Raw genomic sequence first — 23,500 nt, 5'->3', positions numbered from 1 at the left:
CATTGTATCTTCAACTCTACATTCCCGCCTACACCCTGGTAACTTTTTACCTCTTTGTTTATCAAGAATCTACTTGTCTTTGAAATAGTCACAGACTCTGCTTTCACTACCTTTTGAGTAAGAAAGTTCCAAAGGCCCAGAACCCTCTGACAGAAAAAAATTCACCTCATCTCTGTCATAAGTTGATGACCGCTCATTTTTAAACAGTGACCACTAATCTTAGATCCTTCCTCAAGAAAAAACCTCTCCGTATCCACCCTGTCGTAGAACATAAAACATAGAATATAGACCATAGAACAGTACAGCACAGGAACAGGCCCTTCAGCCCACAATGTCTTCGCCGACCATGGTATTTCGTATTGGTGTTGGTTTATTATTGTCACTTGTACCGAGGTACAATAAAAAGCTTGTCTTACAAAACAATCGTTCAGGTCAATTCATTACACAGTGCAGTTACACTGAGTTAGTACAAAGTGCATTGATGTAGTACAGGTAAAAACAGTAACAGTACAGAGTAAAGTGTCACAGCTACAGAGAAAGTGCAGTGCCATAAGGTGCAAGGTCACAACAAAGTAGATCGTGAGGTCATAGTCCATCTCATTGTATAAGGGAACCATTCAATAGTCTTATCACAGTGGGGTAGAAGCTGTCCTTAAGTCTGGTGGTACGTGCCCTCAGGCTCCTGTATCTTCTACGCGACGGAAGAGGAGAGAAGAGAGAATGTCCCGGGTGGGTGGGGTCTTTGATTATGCTGGCTGCTACACCAAGACAACGAGAGGTAAAGTCCAAGGAGGGGAGGCTGGTGTCCGTGATGCGCTGGGCTGTGTCCACAACTCTCTGCCGCTTCTTGCAGTCCTGGGCAGAGCAGTTGCCGTACCAAGCCGTGATACATCCAGATAGGATGCTTTCTATTGTGCATCGGTAAAAGTTGGTGAGAGTCAAAGGGGACAAACCAAATTTCTTTAGCCTCCTGAGGAAGTAGAGGCGCTATCCCATGTGCCTGCACACGGTCTATATCCCTCTATTCCCTGTCTGTTCATGTGTCTGTCTAAATGCTTCTTAAAAGTTGCAATCATATCTGCTTCCACCAACTCCCCTGGCAGCTCGCTCCAATCACGTACCTCTCTCTGTGTAAAAAAAACTTGCATATAAATCTCCTTTAAACTTTACCCCACTCACCTTAAATCTATGCCCTTAGTCTTTGACCTCTCCACCTTGGGAAAAAGTCTCTGACTATCTATCCCATCTATGCCTTATAATTATAAATACTTTTATCAGGTCTCTCCTCTGTCTCCAACACTCCAGTGAAAGCAGTCCAAATTTGTCCAACGTCTCCTGAATGGCTAATACACTCCAATCCAGGCAACATCCTGGTGTGTTTCAAATTCCTCACATCTAATATTCAGCCTCTGCCTGTAAGTAGCAAAAAACAATCTGCGAGAGGACCTTGTTCCAGCAGATTGTTTGTTGCTGCAGATTCCAGCTTCTGCAGTCTCTTGTGTCTCCTCTGCAAATAAGTAGCTCTGTCCTCCCACTGGCTTCTGATGAATGTTGGTGGTGGGGAGGTGTCTATGCAGGTAAGGCCCTAGCGTTCATGCCTTCCAGGCCTCACGTGTGCAATGCATCAGATAGGTTGCTGATTGCCTCAGCAGCAGTTGAGTGTGACCTCCTCTATCATTAGGGAGACTCAAGAGACAGCAGATGCTGGAATCTGGAGCATCAAACAATCTGCTGGAGGAACTCAGCGGGTCGAGCAGCACCTGTGGGGGGGAAAGGAACCGTCAACGTTTCAGGATTCGACACAAACCGTTGACAATTCCTCCTCCCTCCCCCACTCCCCCTCCGCACCCCCCACAGATGCTGCTCAACCCACTGAGTTCCTCCAGCAGATTGTTTGTTGCTGCTCTGTCACTAATCCAGCTCCCTCCTGGATATAAAATCAGCACTGGGGTATCTGAAGCACTCCTTGCATTGACAAACAAGGATATAATTTGTTCAATATTCACTCAGTTGTCACTTGCACACTTTTGTCTTTGCATAATGACCCTGAAGCCGTTAATGCATTTGCATCTATTCAAGTCTTGTGGCTGAATCTCTTTCAAAGAGTGCGGCTTGGAATCTTAACACCCTCTTTGCTGTCACTGTAAATTCGAGCCATTTTAAACTGAACAGGAACAACACAAGGGCAATTAACTGCGCAAAGCTGGGAATTTGCACATCCTGCAGAACACAGGCTGCCAGTTCAGGAAGTGTATTTTTAATGAATATTTATGTGAAATGTGGTTCTTTTTATTAAAAAAATGACAGAAGAGGAGGCTGCCAGATTTGTTATCAGCAATTAGGTAAATGTTCAGTGAGTTATTCCCATTCTGGCTTTCATCAATAAGTGATTTTGGCCACAATTAAAATGGAAAGGTGAGAGAACAGGAGTTGAGAAGGAGGCTTTTGGGATTCGACAAGGTGATTACTGTAACACTGATAATTATTGATTGATCACTGTCAACGTAAAGGTGTTGAAATGCTGCATTAGTGGTTTATGTGACAGATGAGTCACAGTTTACAGAGCAAGGATAATGGACCGTATAATGAGGACTCAGCACCAGGGTCTATTTATGGTTTGACCACTGTAAACCTTCCCCTTACAAAGCACTGTTTCATAATATGAAAATACTACTTTCCCATGGCCCGCAGTGGTACCCAGTAGTCCTGATGCAGACTCTCGACCCAAAACATACACATTTCATTTCCCCCCACAGATGCTGTTCGACCAGCTGTGTTCCTCCATAGAATATAGAACATAGAACAATACAGCACAGAAACAGGCCCTTCGGCCCACAATATTTGTGCCAACAATGCCAATCTAACAAATCTCATCCACTTGCACAAGGTCCATATCCTGCCATTCCCTGCCTGTTCATGTGCACGTCCAAATACCTCTTAAACGTTACTGTCGTATCTGCTTCCACCAACTCCCCTGGCAGACCATTCCAAGCACCTACCACTCTCTGTGTAAAAAAAAACCTGCTTTATAAACCTCCTTTAAACTCTCCCCCCTCTCACCTTCAACCAATGCCATCTGGTATTTGACATTTCCACCATGGGAGAAAGACTCTATCTATCCTCCCTATGCCTCTCATAATTTTATATACTTCAGTCAGGTCGCCCTTCAGCCTCCGACACTCCAGAGAAAACAATCCAAGTTTGTCCAACTTCTCATAGCTAACACTCTCTAATCCAGGCGACGTCCTGATGAAATTCTTCTGCACCCTCTCCAAAGCCTCCACATCCTTCCCGTAAAGCGACAAACAGAATTGCATGCAATACTCCAAGTGTGGCCAAATCAACGTTTTGTACAACTGCAACATGACTTTCCTACTTTTATACTCAATGCCCCAACCAACGAAAGCAAGTATGCCATATGCCTCCTTTACCACCCTATCTATTTATGCAGCCACTTTCAGGGAGCTGTGGGCTTGCACCCTAAGATCCCTCTGTACATCAATGCTCAATTACTGTATACTTCCCTCCTGCTTACCCAGTACTGTCAGGCCAATGGTACCGATACATTGTAAAAGGGAAAGAAAAGAAATGCACATAATAAGATCACTGTGCAACTCTACCACTCCAAACTGTTCCCACCACCACTGACAAAAAGTGAATACTTCAAGTGCAGAGCAGTTCAAAATAGCATAACGATTTGATCAGACAGAACTTTGAACACCTTAATTCATTCTTGAAAGCAAAATTTGCCAGCAAAGCTAGCACTTACTGTCCACTCCTGGGAAGAACATAGAAAATGGGAGCAGAATAGGCTATAAGGTCCTTTGGGCTTGTTCCTCCATTCAAAATGATCATAGCTGATCGTCCACTTCAGTACCCTATTCCCACGTTCTCCCCATATCCCTTCATCCCATTAGCATTATGAAATATATCCACCTCTTTCTTGAATATATTTAATGACTTGGCCTCAACTACCTTCTGGGCTAGAGAATTCCATAAGTTTATCACTTTTTGGATGAAGAAATTTCTCCTGATCTTGATTCAAAATGGAATGCCCCAAATATATAGAAATTGCAATCCCTGGTTCTGCAATCTACAGCCATCTGGTCTGTCTAGAAGGTAATGAAACAGCCATTTCAAATGATAAGTAAAGCTCACCCGTGTTAGGTTGGAGAACACTGGAGAACACCACAGAACCTACTGTGATTACTGAAATCCTAATGATAATGCTATTTGAAGCAAATGTTTGGTCAATGACTTGAAGTGTTTTTAGTGAGAGAATAAATCTTTAATTTGAGTGTGAGTTATGTGGTGGGGTTGGCATTGAGGAGGAACAGAATCTAATCTGATGAGATACATGGGCTTTATGGAAATGATGGCACACTTTGACATCACTTCAATTTCTGGCTTATTTACAGGTGCTAAGGAGATTGATATAGCTGCTACACTGGAACATCTGAGAGACCAGAGACCAATGATGGTTCAGACAAAGGTAAGTTAAACTGAAATTTAGATTGTCCACAAGAGTTAAGTCATGAGAAGAGACCATAACAAGAAGGCCTCTGCAGCCTGGAATTTAGAAGGTGATATCACTTAAGTTTTTAAGGTAGAGGCTGGTCAAGGAGTTTTGGACCTGGGTATCCATAGTCTGGGGCCTTTCTGGAATGAAAGTAGGAAAACACTTCCATACACAGAGGAAGTTAGAAATTTGGAACTCTCTCCTGCAAACCCCAAATGATGATAGGCTGAGTGACAATTTTAAATTTGAGAGTTATTTTTTTTCTTTACTAAAGATAATAAGGGAAAAAGAGGAAAGGTGTTAGAGTCACAGACCAGAAAGTGAATGGCTTGAGGTATTAAATAGCCTATGCCCCTGAATGAAGATGGAAAATGTGCAGCAAATCAATGCATATTAGAAAGAGAACGAGGCAAAGGGGGAAGATGAAATCCCAATCTTTTATGTATTCTGAGAATGGAAACATTTGCTCAGTGCTTGCAGTGCTATCTGAGACTGGAGGTTTGATTTTAAGCTTTCCCCAAAGCACTGCCTCTCAGGTGTCCTAAAGGACCAAATCAAGTTTCTGCTCTGAGTCCTGTACCTAGGTAGAAGAATCCTAATCACGGCGGAAGCTTGCTCTAACTGCTGCTAGGCAACAACATGCCTTCTCACACACTCTAATTTATTTATTCAGACGCGTGGTGAATTATAAATATCTAATTACAGACCAGCAGGAGGTTCTCTCGGGAGAGTTCTGGGTTTGTTTTTTGATGGATCTAAACAAACCATGCACTCACATCACTGAATACAAATAAAGACTAAAAGGGCCTGGAACTCATTTAAATCTGTGGATTGAAAGTCAGGTTTGAAATGTCAATTATAGTAAGTCCTGTAACACACTAGAAGGTGAGAGTTGGTACCAGCATCATTTACTAACCATCCCACTTATTACCGATGACTGAATTAGCTCCGTCAAAATGGAATATTTTTTAAAGAAAAAGCTTCTTCACATCTAATAGCAATATGCTATTTCGTAATGTTTGAGCAGCAAGTCAAATGATTAGAACATTATCACAAGTCCTGTATAAGGGGAAATAGAAATCAGGTACATTTGAAATACACAGTAGGTCCATGGACAGCTGAGAGGAGGGAGGGCAGATCATGTTTCAGGGCTGGAGTCTTTGTTGGAACGTGTCTCTCTAAAAACTGACTTTCCAGTGTTTGAAATAAAATCACACAGTATAGAGGTAGGTCATTTGCTCCATTATACCTGTGCCAATTCTCTAAATGAACTATCCAATTAGACCCACCCCCACACTTTTCCCAAAGGTCTGAAATTCATTTTGCTTTTAAGAAGGAAACAATCTTCCCTATTAAAAGATCTGCTTCTACCACCCACCAGGTGGGACAAACAGGTGACTAATCCACTCGCGGGATTCCTTTAACTATCATAATGATCCTTTGTTAGAAGTCCTGCTACCTTAGCTCATGTTGGACAGGTTACCCAGATCTTGGGAAACTTAACAGCCAAGGCTGGTGAGAAGGCCTTAATGTATGAAGTAAGTGATATGAGGGCCATAGAGGCAGGAATGTTTCCTTCGAGGCAACATTATTACCCAATACACCAGAGACACAAGAGGCTCGTTATTCCACTTTTGCGCTATTTATTTTTGTAACTTATAGTAATTTTTATGTCTTTATGTCTTGCACTGTACTGCTGCCGCAAAGCAACAAATTTCATGACATATGTCAGTGATAATAAACCTGAATCTGATTCTGATTCTGATTCTGAGACTGCAGATACTGGGATCTGGAGCAACACACAAAGTGCAGAAGGAACTCAGTAGGTCAGGCAGCATCTATGGAGGGAAGTGGACAGTCGACATTTAGGGTCGACACTGGTCCAGATGAAGGGTTCTCGACTTGAAATGTCAACTGTCCATTTCCCTCTATTGATGCTGCCTGACCTGCTGAGTTCCTCCAGCGATTTCTGTGTTACCCAATAAACCAGCACACCACAAAATATCTGCTCTCAACCCACGCCTGCCAACACCCACCATCAGGCTCTCCCCATCCACCATGAAACTCCCTCCTTCAACTTCCCATCAGTCTCTGCCCTCCCTAACAATATGGACCACCTCTAAAAACCCTCAGACCCACAATCACCACTACACAAGCCCCACCGACCAACATAAGACCCCTCCCCTTCCAACCATCAGATCCCCCCACATGATCATGACTCCCACCCACTCACACCCACCTCACCACCTCCACCCCCCCCCACCCCCCAATCTCTCTCATTCCAGTCCCCTCCCCAGCTGACGTCCTCAGTTGTCTGGCTGTGAGCAGAAATTTAATGGAAAGAAGGAGGCCTGTGTTTAAAAACCTTGGCAAATTCAAGGATTTTGAATTTCAAAGCAGGTCTACGACAAAATTTCAAAACAGACCTATTTCCTATCTAATTGGAGCCCATCCTTCAACAGGTTGGGGTGAATTTGAGTCAGGAGAAAATCAGCCCCAATCCCCACAGTCTGCAGTGGCATCATTGTAGTGAGGACTGGATCATATTCAAGCATCTTGCCATTGACACCAGTCAATGTTTACAGTCACACTTAAGAGGCTAGTTCCAGTTAGTTTTTTGTTGATTGAGTTTTCAGAATAAGAGGTGTCACTGGGAATGCCAGCATTTGTTTCCCTTTCTTAATTGCCCTTCAGGAGGCAATGCTGAGCTGCCACCTTCAATTGCTGCAGTCCTTCTAGGCAAGGTACTCCCACGGTGCTGTAGGTCAGGGAGTTCCAGGATTTAGACCCAAGGATATTAGAGGACCAGCCGTATGTTTCCAAGATGGGACAAATGTGTGATTTGGAGGGGAAGCCTACAGGTAGTGATGTTCCCATACACGCTGCTGCCCTCGTCCTTCTTGTTGGTAGTAGTACTGTTTGAGTGACCTGGCTGTCCATTGTGTAACCAACACACACTTCAGCCAGAGTACTGATAATTTTCCTGTGACAAGACCAAGAAGATGAGGAAGAGGAGGCGCAAAAACTGCAAGGATAACTAATGTCAACAGCATGGAACTTTAAGTTTACAGTAGAAAAAAAACAACAGACACGTGTCAAAATGTTGGGAATATAGTATTGGACTGGAAATAGAACACTACAGCACAGTGCAGGCCCTTCGGCCCACAATGTTGTGCCGATGTTTTATCCTGGTTTAAGATCTATCTTCCCTCCCACATAGCCCCCCATTTCTCTATCATTCATGTGTCTATCTAAGAGTCTCTTAGATGTCCCTAATGTATCTGCCTTCACAAACTCTGCAGGCAGTGTGTTCCATGCACCCACCACTCTCTGTGTAAAAAACTTACCCCTGACATCCCCCTTATACCTTCCTCCAATCACCTTAAAATTAGCCATTGTCGCCCTGGGAAAAAGTCTCTGACTGTCCACTTGATCTATGCCTCTTATCATCTTGTACACCTCTATCAAGTCCCGTCTCATCCTTCTTCTCTCCAAAGAGGAAAACCCTAGCTCGCTCAACCTATCCTCATAAGACATGCTTTCCAATCCAGGCAACATCCTGGTAAATGTGGAAACATGAGATGAAATCCCACCATGGCACTTGTGGGATTTAAATTCAATCTACTAAAAATAAAATTTGGAATTGTAAAGACTATAAAACTATTTGATTATTATAAAAACACATCTGGGTTGCTCATTTCCTTTAAAGAATTCTGTTGTCCATAACTGGCTTGGCCTATATATGAAAGTAATTGTATTTGACTCTTGTGTCCCTGAAATGGCCCAGCAAGCTGTTGAGAGATGGGTAATGAATGTTGGACGTCTGTAACATGGAATGAATAAGGGAAATGGTTTCCCAAAGGTTAAGTCCTATAAGCGCATAAATAAGATAGCAATTTATTCTAACTGTGTTGGGTTATTTTCCTGCAGGAGCAGTTTGAGTTTGCACTGACAGCTGTGGCTGAGGAAGTGAATGCAATCCTGAAGGCACTTCTGCAGTGAGAGACCACCAGAGATTCCACCTGGTTCCAACACCTTAATCCTGCCGGTCTACATGAATGTTGTAGAAACGTGCTCTGATCTTAGCTGTATAACTTTTACTTTAACAGCTTTAGAAAGTGTGTCCCTTCAACATCTGTATTTGATGCAATTCTTAGCTCAAAAAATAAACTCTGAACGGCTTCAAAGTAGGAAGAATTAAAGGTTAGATTATAAGTGTTTGTATATATGCTTTTCTGGGACTGGACAGAACTGGATACAAAACCCTCAAAGAAGATATTCTAGAACCACACAGTTTTTAATCAATTGCAAAGTCAAAGTGTTTTCCAAAAGCAGTCTTTTAACTTTTATTAATTTCAGTATTAGACCAAAGTATGGTAAGGCTTCTCAGTATTAATTCCACAGTATATGAATTCAGTTAATGAATCCGATTGGTATTTCATAATGGTCATGTGATTCTACTGAAAGGCAATCTCACCATTTGTGCCACAATGTCTGACCCTACACTGTAGGAATGCAACTTTCACCTGTGTCCCTGTCTAGTATAAGTGCACTGCTGGATACATATTTACGGTGATCTATCGTGGGATTTGACGCCAGACCACTGGAAATTATTTCAAGGCAGCTCCAGCACAAAAAAGATCTTCTGAAGATGTTTTGAAAGGATACCATTTAGCAGAAAGTTGCTCATATAGTTGGATAATTTAGGGAGATATCCTGCAATTGGTTGTACTTAGATTTTCCCCTTTCCTTGGAGACGCACCCTGCCAAACAACCTCCAGCATGAATCTGACCACTGGACCACCTCCTGGTCTTCAGTCTTAGCACCTTTCAAGATACTCCATGCCTGGGATTATTGATTAACTTTGCAGTTAATCAATTTGGATCCTTTATGGTAGAATCTTTCTGTTGCTCTTGAACTTTTCCCTGTCTTATTTATGCAGACAAATCACAGTCACTGTCGGTCACTTAAGTAAATAATATTAATTCAAATATGATTTTGGATCTATAATTAGCCAAAGACAAAAAGTTAAAGGTGCCATGGTTTTGAGTGTGTTGCACTCTTTCACTCTTTGCCTGTGCTGTGTTTGATCCCTCTGTTCTCAGAAAAATCATGTTCAAAATCCTGCCTAGGAGTTATTAATTGGCAGAACATAATAGCTGATTTCAGTTTAGGATTATAAATAAGGCTAGGATCTGTGCACTGCATGAGTCTGGTGATTCATCCCCTTATCCAACACCAAACAGAGCTTCAGTATTTTATCTCTTTTGCTTCTTTATCAACTGCAGAATGGAGAGGACAACATAATAATGATACTTTTGGAACTCAGAATAAATCCCTGACATTTCACAAACAAATGAACACAGTCAGTGGAGTGAGGACGGCGATTAAGTCTGTGGGAAAACTTAGGTTTCTTTCAATCTGGCCTTAGTAGACACAGTGAAGAAGTGAGTGTGCTTGTCTGAGCTTAATGTCAAAGGAACCCCAGGATCCCTGTAGTCATTGCTCAACTAAACTGCTTCTTTGGTTACAATAAGTAAGATATATCTCTCTCATGTGGATCTCATCTTTATTAGTAAAAACATTCATTACAGCACTGTTCCCGATACAGGCTGTGAGTGTAAATCCAATGTAGACTCATGGGGTGAAAGTCCTTTGCTTCTCATGAATGCAAGCATCTTAAAGCCAACGTCACCTTATCCTGATGGTTAGAAGTAGTCCATTGCAAAGAAGTGATCATGTTAGTAAAAGTACTTGGAGCAACTTAGCAGTCAAAGAGATCCAGTGTATTAAAATGAATGTGCAGGCTATGGAATCTGTTGAGTTTTGGAGAGCCTCCACGTATACATCCTAGGTGTTGTAGTGTGAATACGTGCATGCACATCCATAGCATCATGACATATAATTTTTTAAAGAAGGTCTGGGACTCATGTTTACTCTCCCTGCCACTCCCCAAACTTTGCACACATGTTGAATATCCCACTGGTGAAGTATTGAAAATATAGTTCTGAGGTTGGAGTCTAGCCATACTGGTTGAGATTGAACAGAGTGAGCACTCTCTTTGCATCTGATTTATGTCAGTCCTGCAGTGGGAACACCTGATTACCAGCTGTTGTTGAACTCTGGACTAAGCCTATTTATTGTTGAGGCACCATGACGGGCCTTTATTTTTCTGCAGTGTACAGGGACAGCTGGCACATAGTGCCTAAGCAAACAAAAAAACATTCAACCCAAATACAGACAAGCTTAAGTCCCAGGTTCTGTCCCGTCCCACTCAAGATGACACAACCTCAACCCAGTCATCTGAGGGGTTTTCCACTTCAGATTGAGTTTCAATGTGGACATGTGGTTAAAAATCCTAAGTGTTTGATTTTATTCAATTCCGACAACTACTACAGTCTGTTGCAAATTTGATGTTGACACAGAATATATAGTCTTTGTCTGTAAATAGTCCTAGTTATATAAAACAGATTGCATATACGCCACTTACAAATCTATTTTAATTGTTTTAGCTTCATGAAAACAGCATTCCTTTCAGACTTGCTTGTGGATTCTTTTTGTGTTAAATAGCCTAATGCTTGCTTCTTATTGATCTTTCCTTTTATCCAATAAATGATCTGCTTTATTTCATAAATTAGAACCAATTTTATTTGTTTGGTAGTGACAGAATTTGTGATGAGAATTAGTTATCGACAATTAACCAGCAATGTAGCTTGGTCCTGTCAGTACTCTTCAGTTCCATATACTTTTGTTGACAAGCTTAAAAAATTGACTTGTTATTTTTCCAAAGTTAGTAATGCATCATGACCAGACATTCCTGAGCATTTCAATACAATTTTGATTTGGAATGGAAGAATTCGACATATAGAGTCATACAGCACAAAAACAGGCCCTTCGGCCCAACTGGTCCATGCCAACCAAGATACTCATCGAAACTAGTCTCATTTGCATATTCTTCATTCACACTGGGAAAAAAAGTAGTAGTAATTCTTTTTTGCTGGTGACTTAGGATATCTTTATCAGATCGTCCACCAATGATACATAATGCCAAACTCAGTTCCAGTGGGACCAAATATTAGATTGCGGTGGGGTAGCTGTTCTGATACTGTCTGTTTCATATCATCACCCTAAAATAATGTTGACCACAAAATATTTTAATGCAAAATGCCCAACTGAACCAAACAATAATGTTAAATCTTTGGGTTCTTTTTCTTTTTACAACTAATTCAATTATTTCCTGAATATTTTCAAGTAAAATCTGCAAAAGCTTTAAAAGTAAACATAAATGTATCTTCAATTTTGCACAATTTAGAACATCAGACTGGATTTTCATCATTTTTTAGCTTCCTGGAGGGACAGTTTGAGAGTTTGCGGTGTTTCAACACTATAATGTACTTGGCCTGTTCAGGGAAACCGCTGTCTCCCCAGAACAACTGTTGTGACCTGTGTGATATCTGGATCTACACAGTAAACCTGGGTCATTCTGAAACTGTCTCTTTGCTTACTTCGTATTAATTTATAGTTATTTATCTGTACATATAACAATAAAATATACAAAATATTTTGTTCTATCTCTTTAAAACCTGAATAAAGTATTGTTTGTGGAGTGGTGAAAACTGTAACAGAGACTGGCACCTTTTCAACTTTTATTGCAGGGGAAGAATCCTATTTAAGCAGTTGGTGGCCAATTTGACATCACTGATGGGAAAATTATCAGTATATCAAAGGATGCAGTGGATAAACACATAGAAAGGCATAGCTTGATAACAGGCAAGGATTAGAAAGGGCAGACAATGCTTAACTAACCTGCTGGAGAGTTTCCAAATATATAATGATCCCATAGAGGGTGTTATAGATTTATGTTGTCAAAAAGCATTTGACACAATTCCAAATAGAGGTACTGCCCACAACAGCAACTTGCATGAATAGATTGCCTTTAATATCCTGAAACGTTCAGCAAAGTATAATAAAATGAAAAGCTAAGCAACAGGTGACTAAACCAAGCTAAAAAAAACAGGTGACTAAATCTTTGGTAGGTTTTAAAAGATTGGGCAAAATTTCTCAGCCGAGAAAACTGAGGAATGAAATAAGTGCACAAGACTGTGTTTAATGTAAAAAGCTGTGGACTTAAAGGACTGAGCAGTTGGTATAGGTAGAAAACTAGACCAAAGACAGTTAATGGTATTTTGGTGTTTGCTGCAAAACCATAAACTGGATAGTATTGGTCTCAAGAGGTTGAATCACTGAAGATGATAGCAGGGCTCAGAAAGCCTGTTATAGAGAGAAGTTAAGTCAAATTTGTTCTCACTGGAAAGAACTTTGTGGTAATCTAACAGGGGTTGTCAGAATTTTGAAGAGAATTGATTAGCTGAACCTGAGCAATAACTATAAAGGTTACAAAAGCTTTGAAAATTAGCAGCAAATAAAGGAAGGCAAGGAAGTGGCAATGACATTTAATAAGTTACCAGGCAAATAATATAAATTGAGAGATAGACTTTGACAAAACAGAAATGAATGTCACTTTCATAAGACAGAAATGAGGGGATGTGGTTGGGACTATTTATTCATTCCTTGTAGCAGTAGTGGAAAGAGTCAAGGCTTTCAAAAGGAAATTGGATGGGCACTTGAGGACAGGGATCGGGGAAAAGAGCGAAGGAAGAGGACTGAATACATAGCTCTTCCTAGACTTGAGGGCTGAATGGGCTCCTTCTATACTGTAATGATTCTATGATTCTGGGAGGATTCAAAGCAGCTAATAGAAGCCATTAATGCCAAAACTAACTATTCAAACTACAAATAGTTTTTCTCTGTCCTTTTCATCAAAGTGCTAATCATTATTAATTTCAAATTATTATTTCTTGATTCAACTTTTTTCCAACTCTTACAAACCTTGCTATGCCGAATTATGGGCCTATATAAAAAATACATATTAAATCCACAATCATGTTGCAGCTGCTAATTTGATGAATACAAACTCTGAAGAAACCTCGGTAGACAGTCACTGAATTTGTAAGGAAATAAAAAGTGGGCCCTTGGTACAGCACACTAAAGGGATAACACATTCACCAAGTGACAGCCAGGTCAAAGTGGGTCTTATTGTCTTCAAAAGAGGGCTTTGTGTCTATAATTCTATAATAGCAAGCTGCTGCTCTTTCCTGAGCTGTGTGAGTAGTGGACACTGAATGGGAAGACGTCAGCAATTCCTATTGCAGCTTTGTGCCTTTCCACTTACTTTTCTCAGTAATTTTTCTCTGTCACCTTTTTCCCTATTTACTAAAAGATTCAACTCTTTGTTGGGCTAAAGCTCCACAGGCATTGGGGCCATTTGGTGCTACTTCCCGGTGGTCATTATGAATGTATGATCCTTGACAGCGAGCATTGGCAGCTCATTCAATCATGAGGCTTCCTGACTGGCCCATTGCTGGTCTCCATGACGTGTCAACACATGGGCTCCTGCAGTGGTTGCTAGGTAGCCATTGGGGGTCGGAATCCAGGCTGATATTTTTTTTCCCTCTCAGCAGGGATGTTACTGGATAACAATCAGGGTTGAGGTGTTGGCAGTATTTCCCCTGCTGGCTGAGAGACTGTTGCTCTGTCTTCATCCCACCCTGCCAGAGGTTACCTTGGCTACATGAATTCAGAACAAATTGGGTGAACTTAAGAACATTAGAAGCAGGAGTAGGCCATATCTTGAATGCTCTTCCAGTCAATGAGATCATGGTTGATCCTTCACCTCGGTGCCTCTTTCTTGTGTCAACCCCATACCCCTGAATTTCCAAAACAACTAAAAATCTTGTAATCTCTCATCTGAGTGGCTGAGACTCTGCAGACTCTTGAGTGGAAAATTTAAGAAGTTCACCACCCACTGGGTGAAGAAACGTCTTCTCGTCTCTATCCTGCATGGCCTACCCCTGGTTCCTGGACATCCCCAGCAGAGGAAACATAAACTTTGCATCTACCCTATCAAGCACCTTAAGAATGTGATGGGAGTAGGGATCAGAGCGTGTGTGTGTGTGTGTGTGTGTGTGTGTGTGTGTGTGTTTGTGTGTGTGTTGGGAAGAAGGGTCAATTTCAAGTGGAAAGAAATTAAACCTGGGATATTCCTGGCCCCTCTGGTTCGACAATATACAGGTTAACCCTGTTTTCAAGGCACTTTCCTAGCAAGAACTGCATTTCACTGCACCTGGGGGATCATATCTTATGGGCCTTATTTGGGTGTACACAGAGCAGATGTTTCTGCTGGTTGGGGTGTCCAGAACCGAGGGTCATAGAGTCAAGACAATGGGATGGACATTCAGGACAGAGACAGGAAGAAATATCTTCACCAAGTCTTTGGAATGCTCTATTCATGAGAGCTGAGGAGACTCAGTCACTAAGTATACTCGGAACAAAGATTAATGCATTTTTAGATACAAGATAAGATAAGATATCTTTATTAGTCACATGTACATCGAAACACACAGTGAAATGCATCTTTTTGCGTAGAGTGTTCTAGGGGCAGCCCACAAGTGTCGCCACGCTTCCAGCGCCAACATAGCATGTCCGCAACTTCCTAACCTGTACGTTTTTTGGAATGTAGGAGGAAACCGGAGCACCCGGAGGAAACCCACGTAGATGCGGGGAGAACGTACAAACGCCTCACAGACAGCAGCCAGAATTGAACCCAAGTCGCTGGCGCTGTAATAGCATTATGCTAACCGCTACACTACCGTGCCTGCCTGCAGATGGGATATTATGGGAACCAAGCGATTAAATGCGGGAAAAGATTGCCAAGCTAGAAGATCAGCCATGATCTTAATGAGTGGTGCAGCAGACACGAGGGGTCAAATGGCCTACTCATACTTCTATTTCTTATGCTCTTATCGAGCAGAGGTTCATTTGCTGACTCAGTGCTCAGCTGGGGCATTTCAATTAACTCCTTAGTGAAACAAGTATGAAATTTAAATGACCAGCAAGTAGAAAACTCCCAGATTGTCTTTGAAAGCACACCAATAATACCTATTAAGGAAGGCAATCTGCCATCTCCACTTAATCAGGCCTTACATGACCACAGACTGCCATTTCAATTCTCAACTATCTCTGAAATGGCTAAGTAAACCAATCTGTTTAAAGGTTATCCAGGGTGGTATGCCACTGACATCCACATCCCATAAATGAATAGAAACAAAATGCTGTACCTTGTAAAGGATCTATCAAAGAGACAGGTGAAAATCAGATTGGGAAATACAGTAAATGATTGTTAAGAAAAAATTAACTGTTTACCTTCTCTATTCTGTGGAAGTCAGGTTTGAACTAACACTCAGAAAAAACCCACATGCATCCTCGTGAGGAAAGACAATTCCCTTTGGTTCAAGCCAAAGTTTTTAGGGTCAAAGTTGAAAGTCAAAGTCAAGTTTATTGCCATATGCACAAGTACATGTATGCACAGGCGCAAAGAAAAACTTACTTGCAGCAGCATCACAGGTACGTAGCATCAGATACACAACATTCACAAGAAAAACATGAATTAAACATGAATTATACAAAATTACCCTTTACTCAAATTAGAAAATAATATTAAAAATTATCTTTGACCAGCTGAGATTGATCCACAGTTTTCAGCAGCCCATTTAAGAGCTACTGCACCATAAGTACTTTTCTACTTTTAAACAATTTGCTTGATGATGCCACTGTACATGTTATAATTGATCTTCCATCAGCTTTAGGACAGCAACTCTTTGCAGTTCCTTGCCCACATATTGGGAATTCATTGTGAAGTGCTGTACAGCTGTTAATACCTTGGACCATTGGTGCTATGAATTTGGGGATAGCCATGAAAGAAACCAAGCCAAATGGTAAATAACACTTGACAGAATATTTGCTCACCAACCCTATAAAATTACTTCATTAAAAAAGCAAAATGCTGCAGAGGAAAAGCAAATAAAAACTTACCATACTGAAAATCTGAATTAAAAAATTTAAAAAATGCTGTGAATACTCAGCAGATCAGACATCATCTGTAGAGAGAGAAATAGAAGTATCAGACCCTTCATCAGAACATACTGCAGACACTAGAAATCTGATATAAAAACAGAAAATGCTGCAAATTCAGCAGACAGCATCGCTGAAGAAGGAAATGGTTGACGCTTCAGGTTGACAAACCTGCATCATAAAAATCAGAATCAGAATCAGATTTATTATCACTGACATATGATGTGAAATTTGTTGTATTTCAGCAGCAGTGCAGTGCAAAGACATAAAAATCTATAAATTACAAAAATAGTGTAAAAATAAAGGAATAATGAGGTAGTGTTCATAGGTTCACGGATCATTCAGTAATCTGATGATGGAGGGGAAGAAGCTGTTCCTGAATCATTGAGTGTCGGTCTTCAGGCTCCTGTACCTCCTCCCTGATGATAGTAACGAGCAGAAGGCATGTCTTGGATGGTGAGGGTTCTCAATGATAGATGCCGCCTTCTTGAAGCACCTCCTCTTGAAGATGTCCTCGATGGTGGGGAGGGTTGTGTCCATGATGGAGCTGGCTGTATCTCCAGCCCTCTGCAGCCTCTTGCGATCCTGTGTAATGGAGGCTCCATACCAAGCTGTAATGCAACCAGTAAGGATGCTGTCCACCGTACATCTGTAGAGATTTGTAGGAGTCTTTGGTGACATACCGAACTCCTAACAAAGTAGGGCCACTGGCGTGCCTTCTTCGCGATTGCATCAATGTGTTGGAGCCAGGACAGGTACTTGGATAGGAAAGAGATAAAGTGATACAGTACTAATGCAGGTCAATGAGATTAGCATAGGTAACCATCATGGTCAGCTTAGATGAGCTGGGCCAAAAGGGCCTGTTTCTGTACTGTACAATTCTATGATTACATGATTCTATTTTTATTCCATACATTTTGCCCCTCAGCCAATTTTTAATCATGAAGCATTGATCCCCTCAGTCCTATAGCCCATTGCATCAAGAGCACACTGAAGCTCTGCAGTGGAAAGAGTGTATCACCTCACGAACTATCCACCTGCCCGCCCTGCCGGGTACCCGTCCCATCTGTGGCTTTGACACTGGTCTCCTCAGTCACCTCAGAACTCACAAACCCAGAGTGAAAGCAAGTTATCCTCAATGCTGAGGGGTTGCTTGAGAAAAAAAATCTCATTGATCTTAATTTTTTTTAAACAAGTCCATCATGTGACACTTTGCAAAACCACCTTTTATTAATCCACATTTGCAATATTGACTGCACTACATTCATCAGCCTTTCCATTACATGAACAAAAGGCTCCATTAAATTTGCCAGGCAATAAAATAGACCACAATCAGTGAGGATAGGCAGCAATACCTCCAGCACAATTATTCTCAACACTGGTGCCCCACAAGGCTGTATCCTCAGCCCTCTACTCTACTCCCTATATACTCATGACTATGTGGCCAGATTCTGCTCTAACTCCATCTACAAGTTTGCAGATGATACCACCGTTGTAGGCCGTATCTCAAACAGTGATGAGTTGAACTACAGGAAGGAGATAGAGAGCTTAGTGGAATGGTCTAATGACAACAACCTTTCCCTCAATGTCAACAAAAGAGCTCGTCATTGACTTCAGGAAAGGAGGCAGTGTACACGCACCTGTCCACATCAATGGTGCTGAGGTCGAGAGGGTTGAGAGCTTCAAGTTCCTCGGAGTGAATATCACCAACAGCCTGTCCTGGTCAAATCATGTAGGTGCCACGGCCAAGAAAGCTCACCAGCGCCTCTACTTCCTCAGGAGGCTAAAGAAGTTTGGTTTGTTCCCTTTGACTCTCACCAACCTTTACCAAGGCACCATAGAAAGCATCTTATCTGGATGTATCATGGCTTGGTACAGCAACTGCTCTGCCCAGGACCGCAAGAAACTGCAGAGAGTTGTGGACACAGCCCAGCACATCACAGACACCAGCCTCCCCTCCTTGGACACTGTCTTTACCTCTCATTGTCTTGGTGAAGCAGCCAACATAATCGAAAACCCCACCCACCCGGAACATTCTCTCTTCTCTCCTCTTCCATCAGGTAGAAGATACAGGAGCCTGAGGGCACGTACCACCAGACTTAAGGACAACTTCTACCCCACTGTGATAAGACTATTGAATATTTCCCTTATACAATGAGATGGACTATGACCTCACGATCTACCTGTTGTGACCTTTGCACCTTATTGCACTGCACTTTCTCTGTAGCTGTGACACTTTACTCTGTACTGTTATTGTTTTTACCTGTACTACATTAATGCACTCTGTACTAACTCAATGTAACTGCACTGTGTAATGAATTGACCTGTGCAATCGGTTTGCAAGACAAGCTTTTCACTGTACCTCGCTCCGAGTGACAATAATAAACCAATATCAATATTAACATACTGTATCAGCGCTGACCTTGAATCACTAGCCCAAATGGCAATTAATTTTGTCCTGGGTTAAAAGTGGTAGCCCCTGGCTTTGGCTAGTGCAGAGATGATGTTTTATAAAAGGCACATGAAATACCAGAGCAATTGTGGTTATTGTGGTCTTTTGGTGTATTAGTGAATTGCAGAAGGATCTTCTGGAATATCTTTGCCCTAATTTGCCTATGGAATATTTATTTTGTTACATCTTCAAGAGGATTTTGGTCTCCTGTTTCTAGAGCCAAGAACTAAACACTTAGCTTCTGAAACTTTAGCTCTGTAATTTTCTTCAATTACTTTCGACTAAACTCTCTGTCCCTCCAGCAGGTCTTTGCCAATCCTGTCCCTCCCATCCCCCTTATCCCATATTGGTGACCATGCTTTAAACCCAATACTTTTGCATTCTTTCCACAACTCTCTGTCTCTTCACGATTCTCATCACCTTTAAAACCTTCTTAAAACCCACCTCTTTAAGTCAAGCTTTTGGATTAAATTCTTGGTCTCTCTTTGGTTCAGCATCCATCTCTCTTACATCACTGTGAAGAGTTTTGGATGACGTTTTATCTTCCACATGACAATAGGTTCTTTTAGCCCACGTTGCTGTTGATTTTTACTGCCCCAGGGATGCACATTTTTACAATCGCTTTGTTTTCCAATTCCCAAAAGCAAACCATACCTGTACAGATCTGAAATTACTTGCAGATATAATGGAATCAGTAAACTCAAGAATATGCATTATGTAGAGTTGAGAGAGCATATAGCACTCACAATATGATTTGGTGATGGGCTCAATATAAATGAATGAATCTAACTGGTATAAAACCTCTGTGTGCATCTTAAGAGCCATTCACAAATCCTGCATTCTGGCATCAGGCTGATTTGCTAAGAATGCTGAAACCTCACTGTTGCCATGGTTATCACTGACTATATTGAATTTTGATATAGATAACGGCAGGAACAGCTCATGTTATTAAACTTACACTTATTATGGCTTAAAGCCAGACACCTGATAGTCATTTCTTTGCTGAACACAGAAAATGTCATTAAAATTTTATAACATTTGCCTCTATTAAAGACATGGAATCATTTTAACAGCAAAGATAATTTGTTTCAACTATTTTATATATATTTCAGTCCTCCTTCTAACATTTATCCAAATGTCTTTAATAAATTGTGTAGGAGTTGCTTACTTAATTACAGTTGCATTATGATTAACTCCCTATTCTGTCATTAGTTGGTATTTTTAATATAGGTTTATAACTGCCTTTTAAATATCACTCCTTTTAAACATTTATTTTCATAAACAAGGGGAAAGGATGATAGGAATACATTAGACACTTCATTTGTTATTCCGTTGCAAAGTATCACTTTCCCTTAGATCTAACATTCTATAAATGAATTATATTATTACCATGGGACCCCCTTCATAAACGTCAGGCTAGATTCATCATATTCAGTAACAGGATATTTAGCAATTTGTGGTTGGTAGGTCCAATAATAACACCCCTTTGCAATAAATCAGCTCCATCAACATTGCTTCAAAGTACATCCCTCAGTCCCACAGACCTGGGCTTGCCTGCAGTGTTCAATAGCTTCCCTTGTAACATTTGCCATGTCAACTTTGACTTTACATTTTATGTTCAAAGTGACTTTGCAAAGTAGAGTCACAGAAAGATACAGCACAAAAACAGGCCACCAAGTCCACACGGACCATCAAACACACATTTACACTGATCCAGCAATAATCCCATTTTTTATTCTCCCTTCATTTTCTTCAACTTTCCCCAGATTCCAACACTCACCGACACACTGGGGGGAAATTTACAACGGCCAATTAACCTTCAAACCAGCATGTCTTTAGGATGTGGGAGCAAACTGGAGCAGTTGGAGAAACCACACAGTCATTGGGAGAACAATGCAAACTCCACACAGACAGCACCCAAGTCAGGATTGAGCCCAGGTCTCTGGTGTTGTGAGGCAACCGTTCTACAAGCTGTGTTGCTGTGCCACCTGCAATGCAGATTTTATACTGTTCAGTGAATCAACCTATGGGTCAATTTCCTTATACACAGGGTAATTTTTGCAAACTATGAATAGGTGTCAAATAGGAGGAAGAAGCCCCTCATGCACGAGGCACAGAATAAAAGATGGTAATAATTTATTGAGCAGGGTGAAACTCATGTTGGCAACTGTTACATCCAAGAAAGAGAGCTGGTATAAATTCCATTAAATTTTTGAGAATATTTAAGAAAGAGATTTTTAAGTAATATATAATACGTATATTATATAATATTTGACAGATTTTTAGATGTTGAGAGAATTAGAGGATACAGTTTAGTGTAGGAAAGTGATGCTGAGGTAAAGTATCAGCTATGGTCTTATTTAATGGTGGAGTAGGCTTGAGGGGCCAAATGGCCTACTGTTGCTTCTATTTCATTTGTTCTTATGTTCTTGACCCATCATTCAACTTCAGCAGGCACAGTAGTGTAGCGGTTAGCGTAACGCTATTACAGCGCCAGCGACCCAGGTTCAATTCTGGCCGCTGTCTGTAAGGAGTTTGTACGTTCTCCCAGTGTCTGCGTGGGTTTCCACCGGGTGCTCCGGTTTCCTCCCACATTCCAAAGACATATGGGTTAGGAAGTTGTGGGCATGCTATGTTGGCACCAGAAGTGTGGCGACACTTGCGGGCTGCCCCCTGAACACTCTACACAAAAGATACATTTCACTGTGTGTTTCGATGTACATGTGACTAATAAAGAAATCTTATCAAAACTCACCTGGTCAAAAGCAAATAAAAAAAATTACCAAGAGCTGGAATATCTTTCTGCTTTAATTTGACAATTAAAATATGTAGAAATTATATTGCTAAAACAGTAGTGATACAGTTGAAAACAAAACCAGCCTAGTTAAAGAAAAGTTACATATTATTTGAGAACTGCTTGCTTGCAAGAATTTCAAGCTAGCTAAAGAAGCACAATTCAGATCTCTTACATCATCTGAATGTACTCTTACATCAATCACATGTACTTCATTGGCTGTGGAATGCTTGAAAAATCTTGTAGTTGTGGAGCTTTATAAATGCATTTCTTTCTTCCATTCTTTAATTGTTAGCTCTACTATGTGCTCCACATTCTTTCAGCGATATTGCTATTTATTTTAAGTCATGCTTCAGCTGATCAATGGAGCAGAAGACATATGCTGCACTGTGGCAACACTCTTGTCAGCACATTTCCTGCAGATGCTTTGGATTCATTCCAGTCGGAGGACTACAGCGGGGACCCAATTGTCTTTTTATTGCGGGTGTGGTTATACTGCCACTTAATTGATGGTGAAGTCAATTTGGAAGCACATCAACAGAAATACAGCACTTTAATTCCAGAGGTTACCAAACACATTAAGGCCTTGAGATGAGAAATCTGCCCAGGCAACTGCCTCACACTCATTGAGGTCAACCTGGGTGCGACATTAGTTGCTACCTAAAAGCTAACAGTCTTTTTCTACTGAAGTTGCCACCAGTCTGGATCAATCTGTCTCAATGGCCGACAGAAGGGCTTAACTCTGGTTCACCATCGCTGTTGTTACAACCAGCAACAAACTAATGTATTGTAAGAAGTTGACTAACCTATTACAACAATACCGACTGGGTTCACGGACTCACTGAGGTGAATGTCAAGAATCTTAAGCATGTTCTAAATTGATAAATGACTCATTTGAAAGACCCGTTATGGATTTCCAAAAGGCAATATCTCATCATTAAACCTTCCTACAAAGCAGAAAGGTTTACTGTGATGGGATATTTGTTTGGAGGCAAATTTTAAAGGATAAATTCACAGAATGAATTGCTGTCACAAAATCCTTAATGTTATCGAGGATGATATCTGCACATTTGTTGGTGCCTCTAAGCTTCCCTTTGTTCCTGTGTTTTAATCTTTAAACCTGCTGCTCAGAGATAACTTTGGAGCAGACATTTTGTACAAAGGCTCTGTCTTTGGTTAACGTGCGGCCCATGGGCCTTGATCCCTCTTTTTATTTGTTAAGACTCACTGTAGTTGGAACTTCATTATGTCATTCAACAGAGAAATCTATAAATAAAAGTGTCTGAGCAACCTTAACCAGCCATCTCAGTGAGAGCTATTTACATTTCTTGAACTCTTCACACAAATATGCCTACTTCCATCTCTGTAAACTAACCTAACTCTGCTCACTTAGTGCTGAAAATCTCAGCCATGTCTGTTACCTCCAAAACTCTGTGACACAGGCGCTATCTCATACCAAGTCTCTGATTCCATGCTCACTGATCTACCTTGGGTCGCAGTCAATTTAATTTTAAAATTATTGTCTTTGCTTTTAAATCCCTCTGTAGCCTTACCTCTCAGGGTATCTACAACTCCTCCTGCCTGATAACCCTCTGAAATGTCTGAACTCCTCCATTTCTGGCCTCTTGCTTATTCCCAAACTTATTCGCTCCACCATGGGCACTTGTGCCTTCAGCTACCAACGGACTGGCATTCCCTCCCTGACTCTCCCCACCTCCCTATCTCTCTCTTGTTCTTTCAGAAAAACCTTAAAACTTGATAGGC

At 41.1% G+C, this 23,500-nt stretch overlaps 1 protein-coding gene across 2 annotated transcripts in view; it reads left to right on the top strand.

Moving 5' to 3' along the window:
- The window catches only part of ptprn2 (protein tyrosine phosphatase receptor type N2), a 771,544-nt gene extending 759,442 nt beyond the window's left edge, over window positions 1–12,102 (top strand). For both annotated transcript variants that reach the window (XM_052016228.1, XM_052016227.1), the window contains exons 22-23: window positions 4,419–4,492; window positions 8,450–12,102. In XM_052016228.1, coding sequence (XP_051872188.1) covers window positions 4,419–4,492; window positions 8,450–8,521 — 146 coding nt within the window. In that variant the 3' untranslated portion in view covers window positions 8,522–12,102. The remainder of the gene's footprint in view (window positions 1–4,418; window positions 4,493–8,449) is intronic.
- The last annotated feature ends 11,398 nt before the right edge of the window (window positions 12,103–23,500 follow it).

This window comes from Pristis pectinata, chromosome 5 (genome assembly GCF_009764475.1).
Source record: "Pristis pectinata isolate sPriPec2 chromosome 5, sPriPec2.1.pri, whole genome shotgun sequence".
Lineage (NCBI taxonomy): Eukaryota > Metazoa > Chordata > Chondrichthyes > Rhinopristiformes > Pristidae > Pristis > Pristis pectinata.
This window is presented reverse-complemented; position numbering and strand designations above follow the sequence as displayed.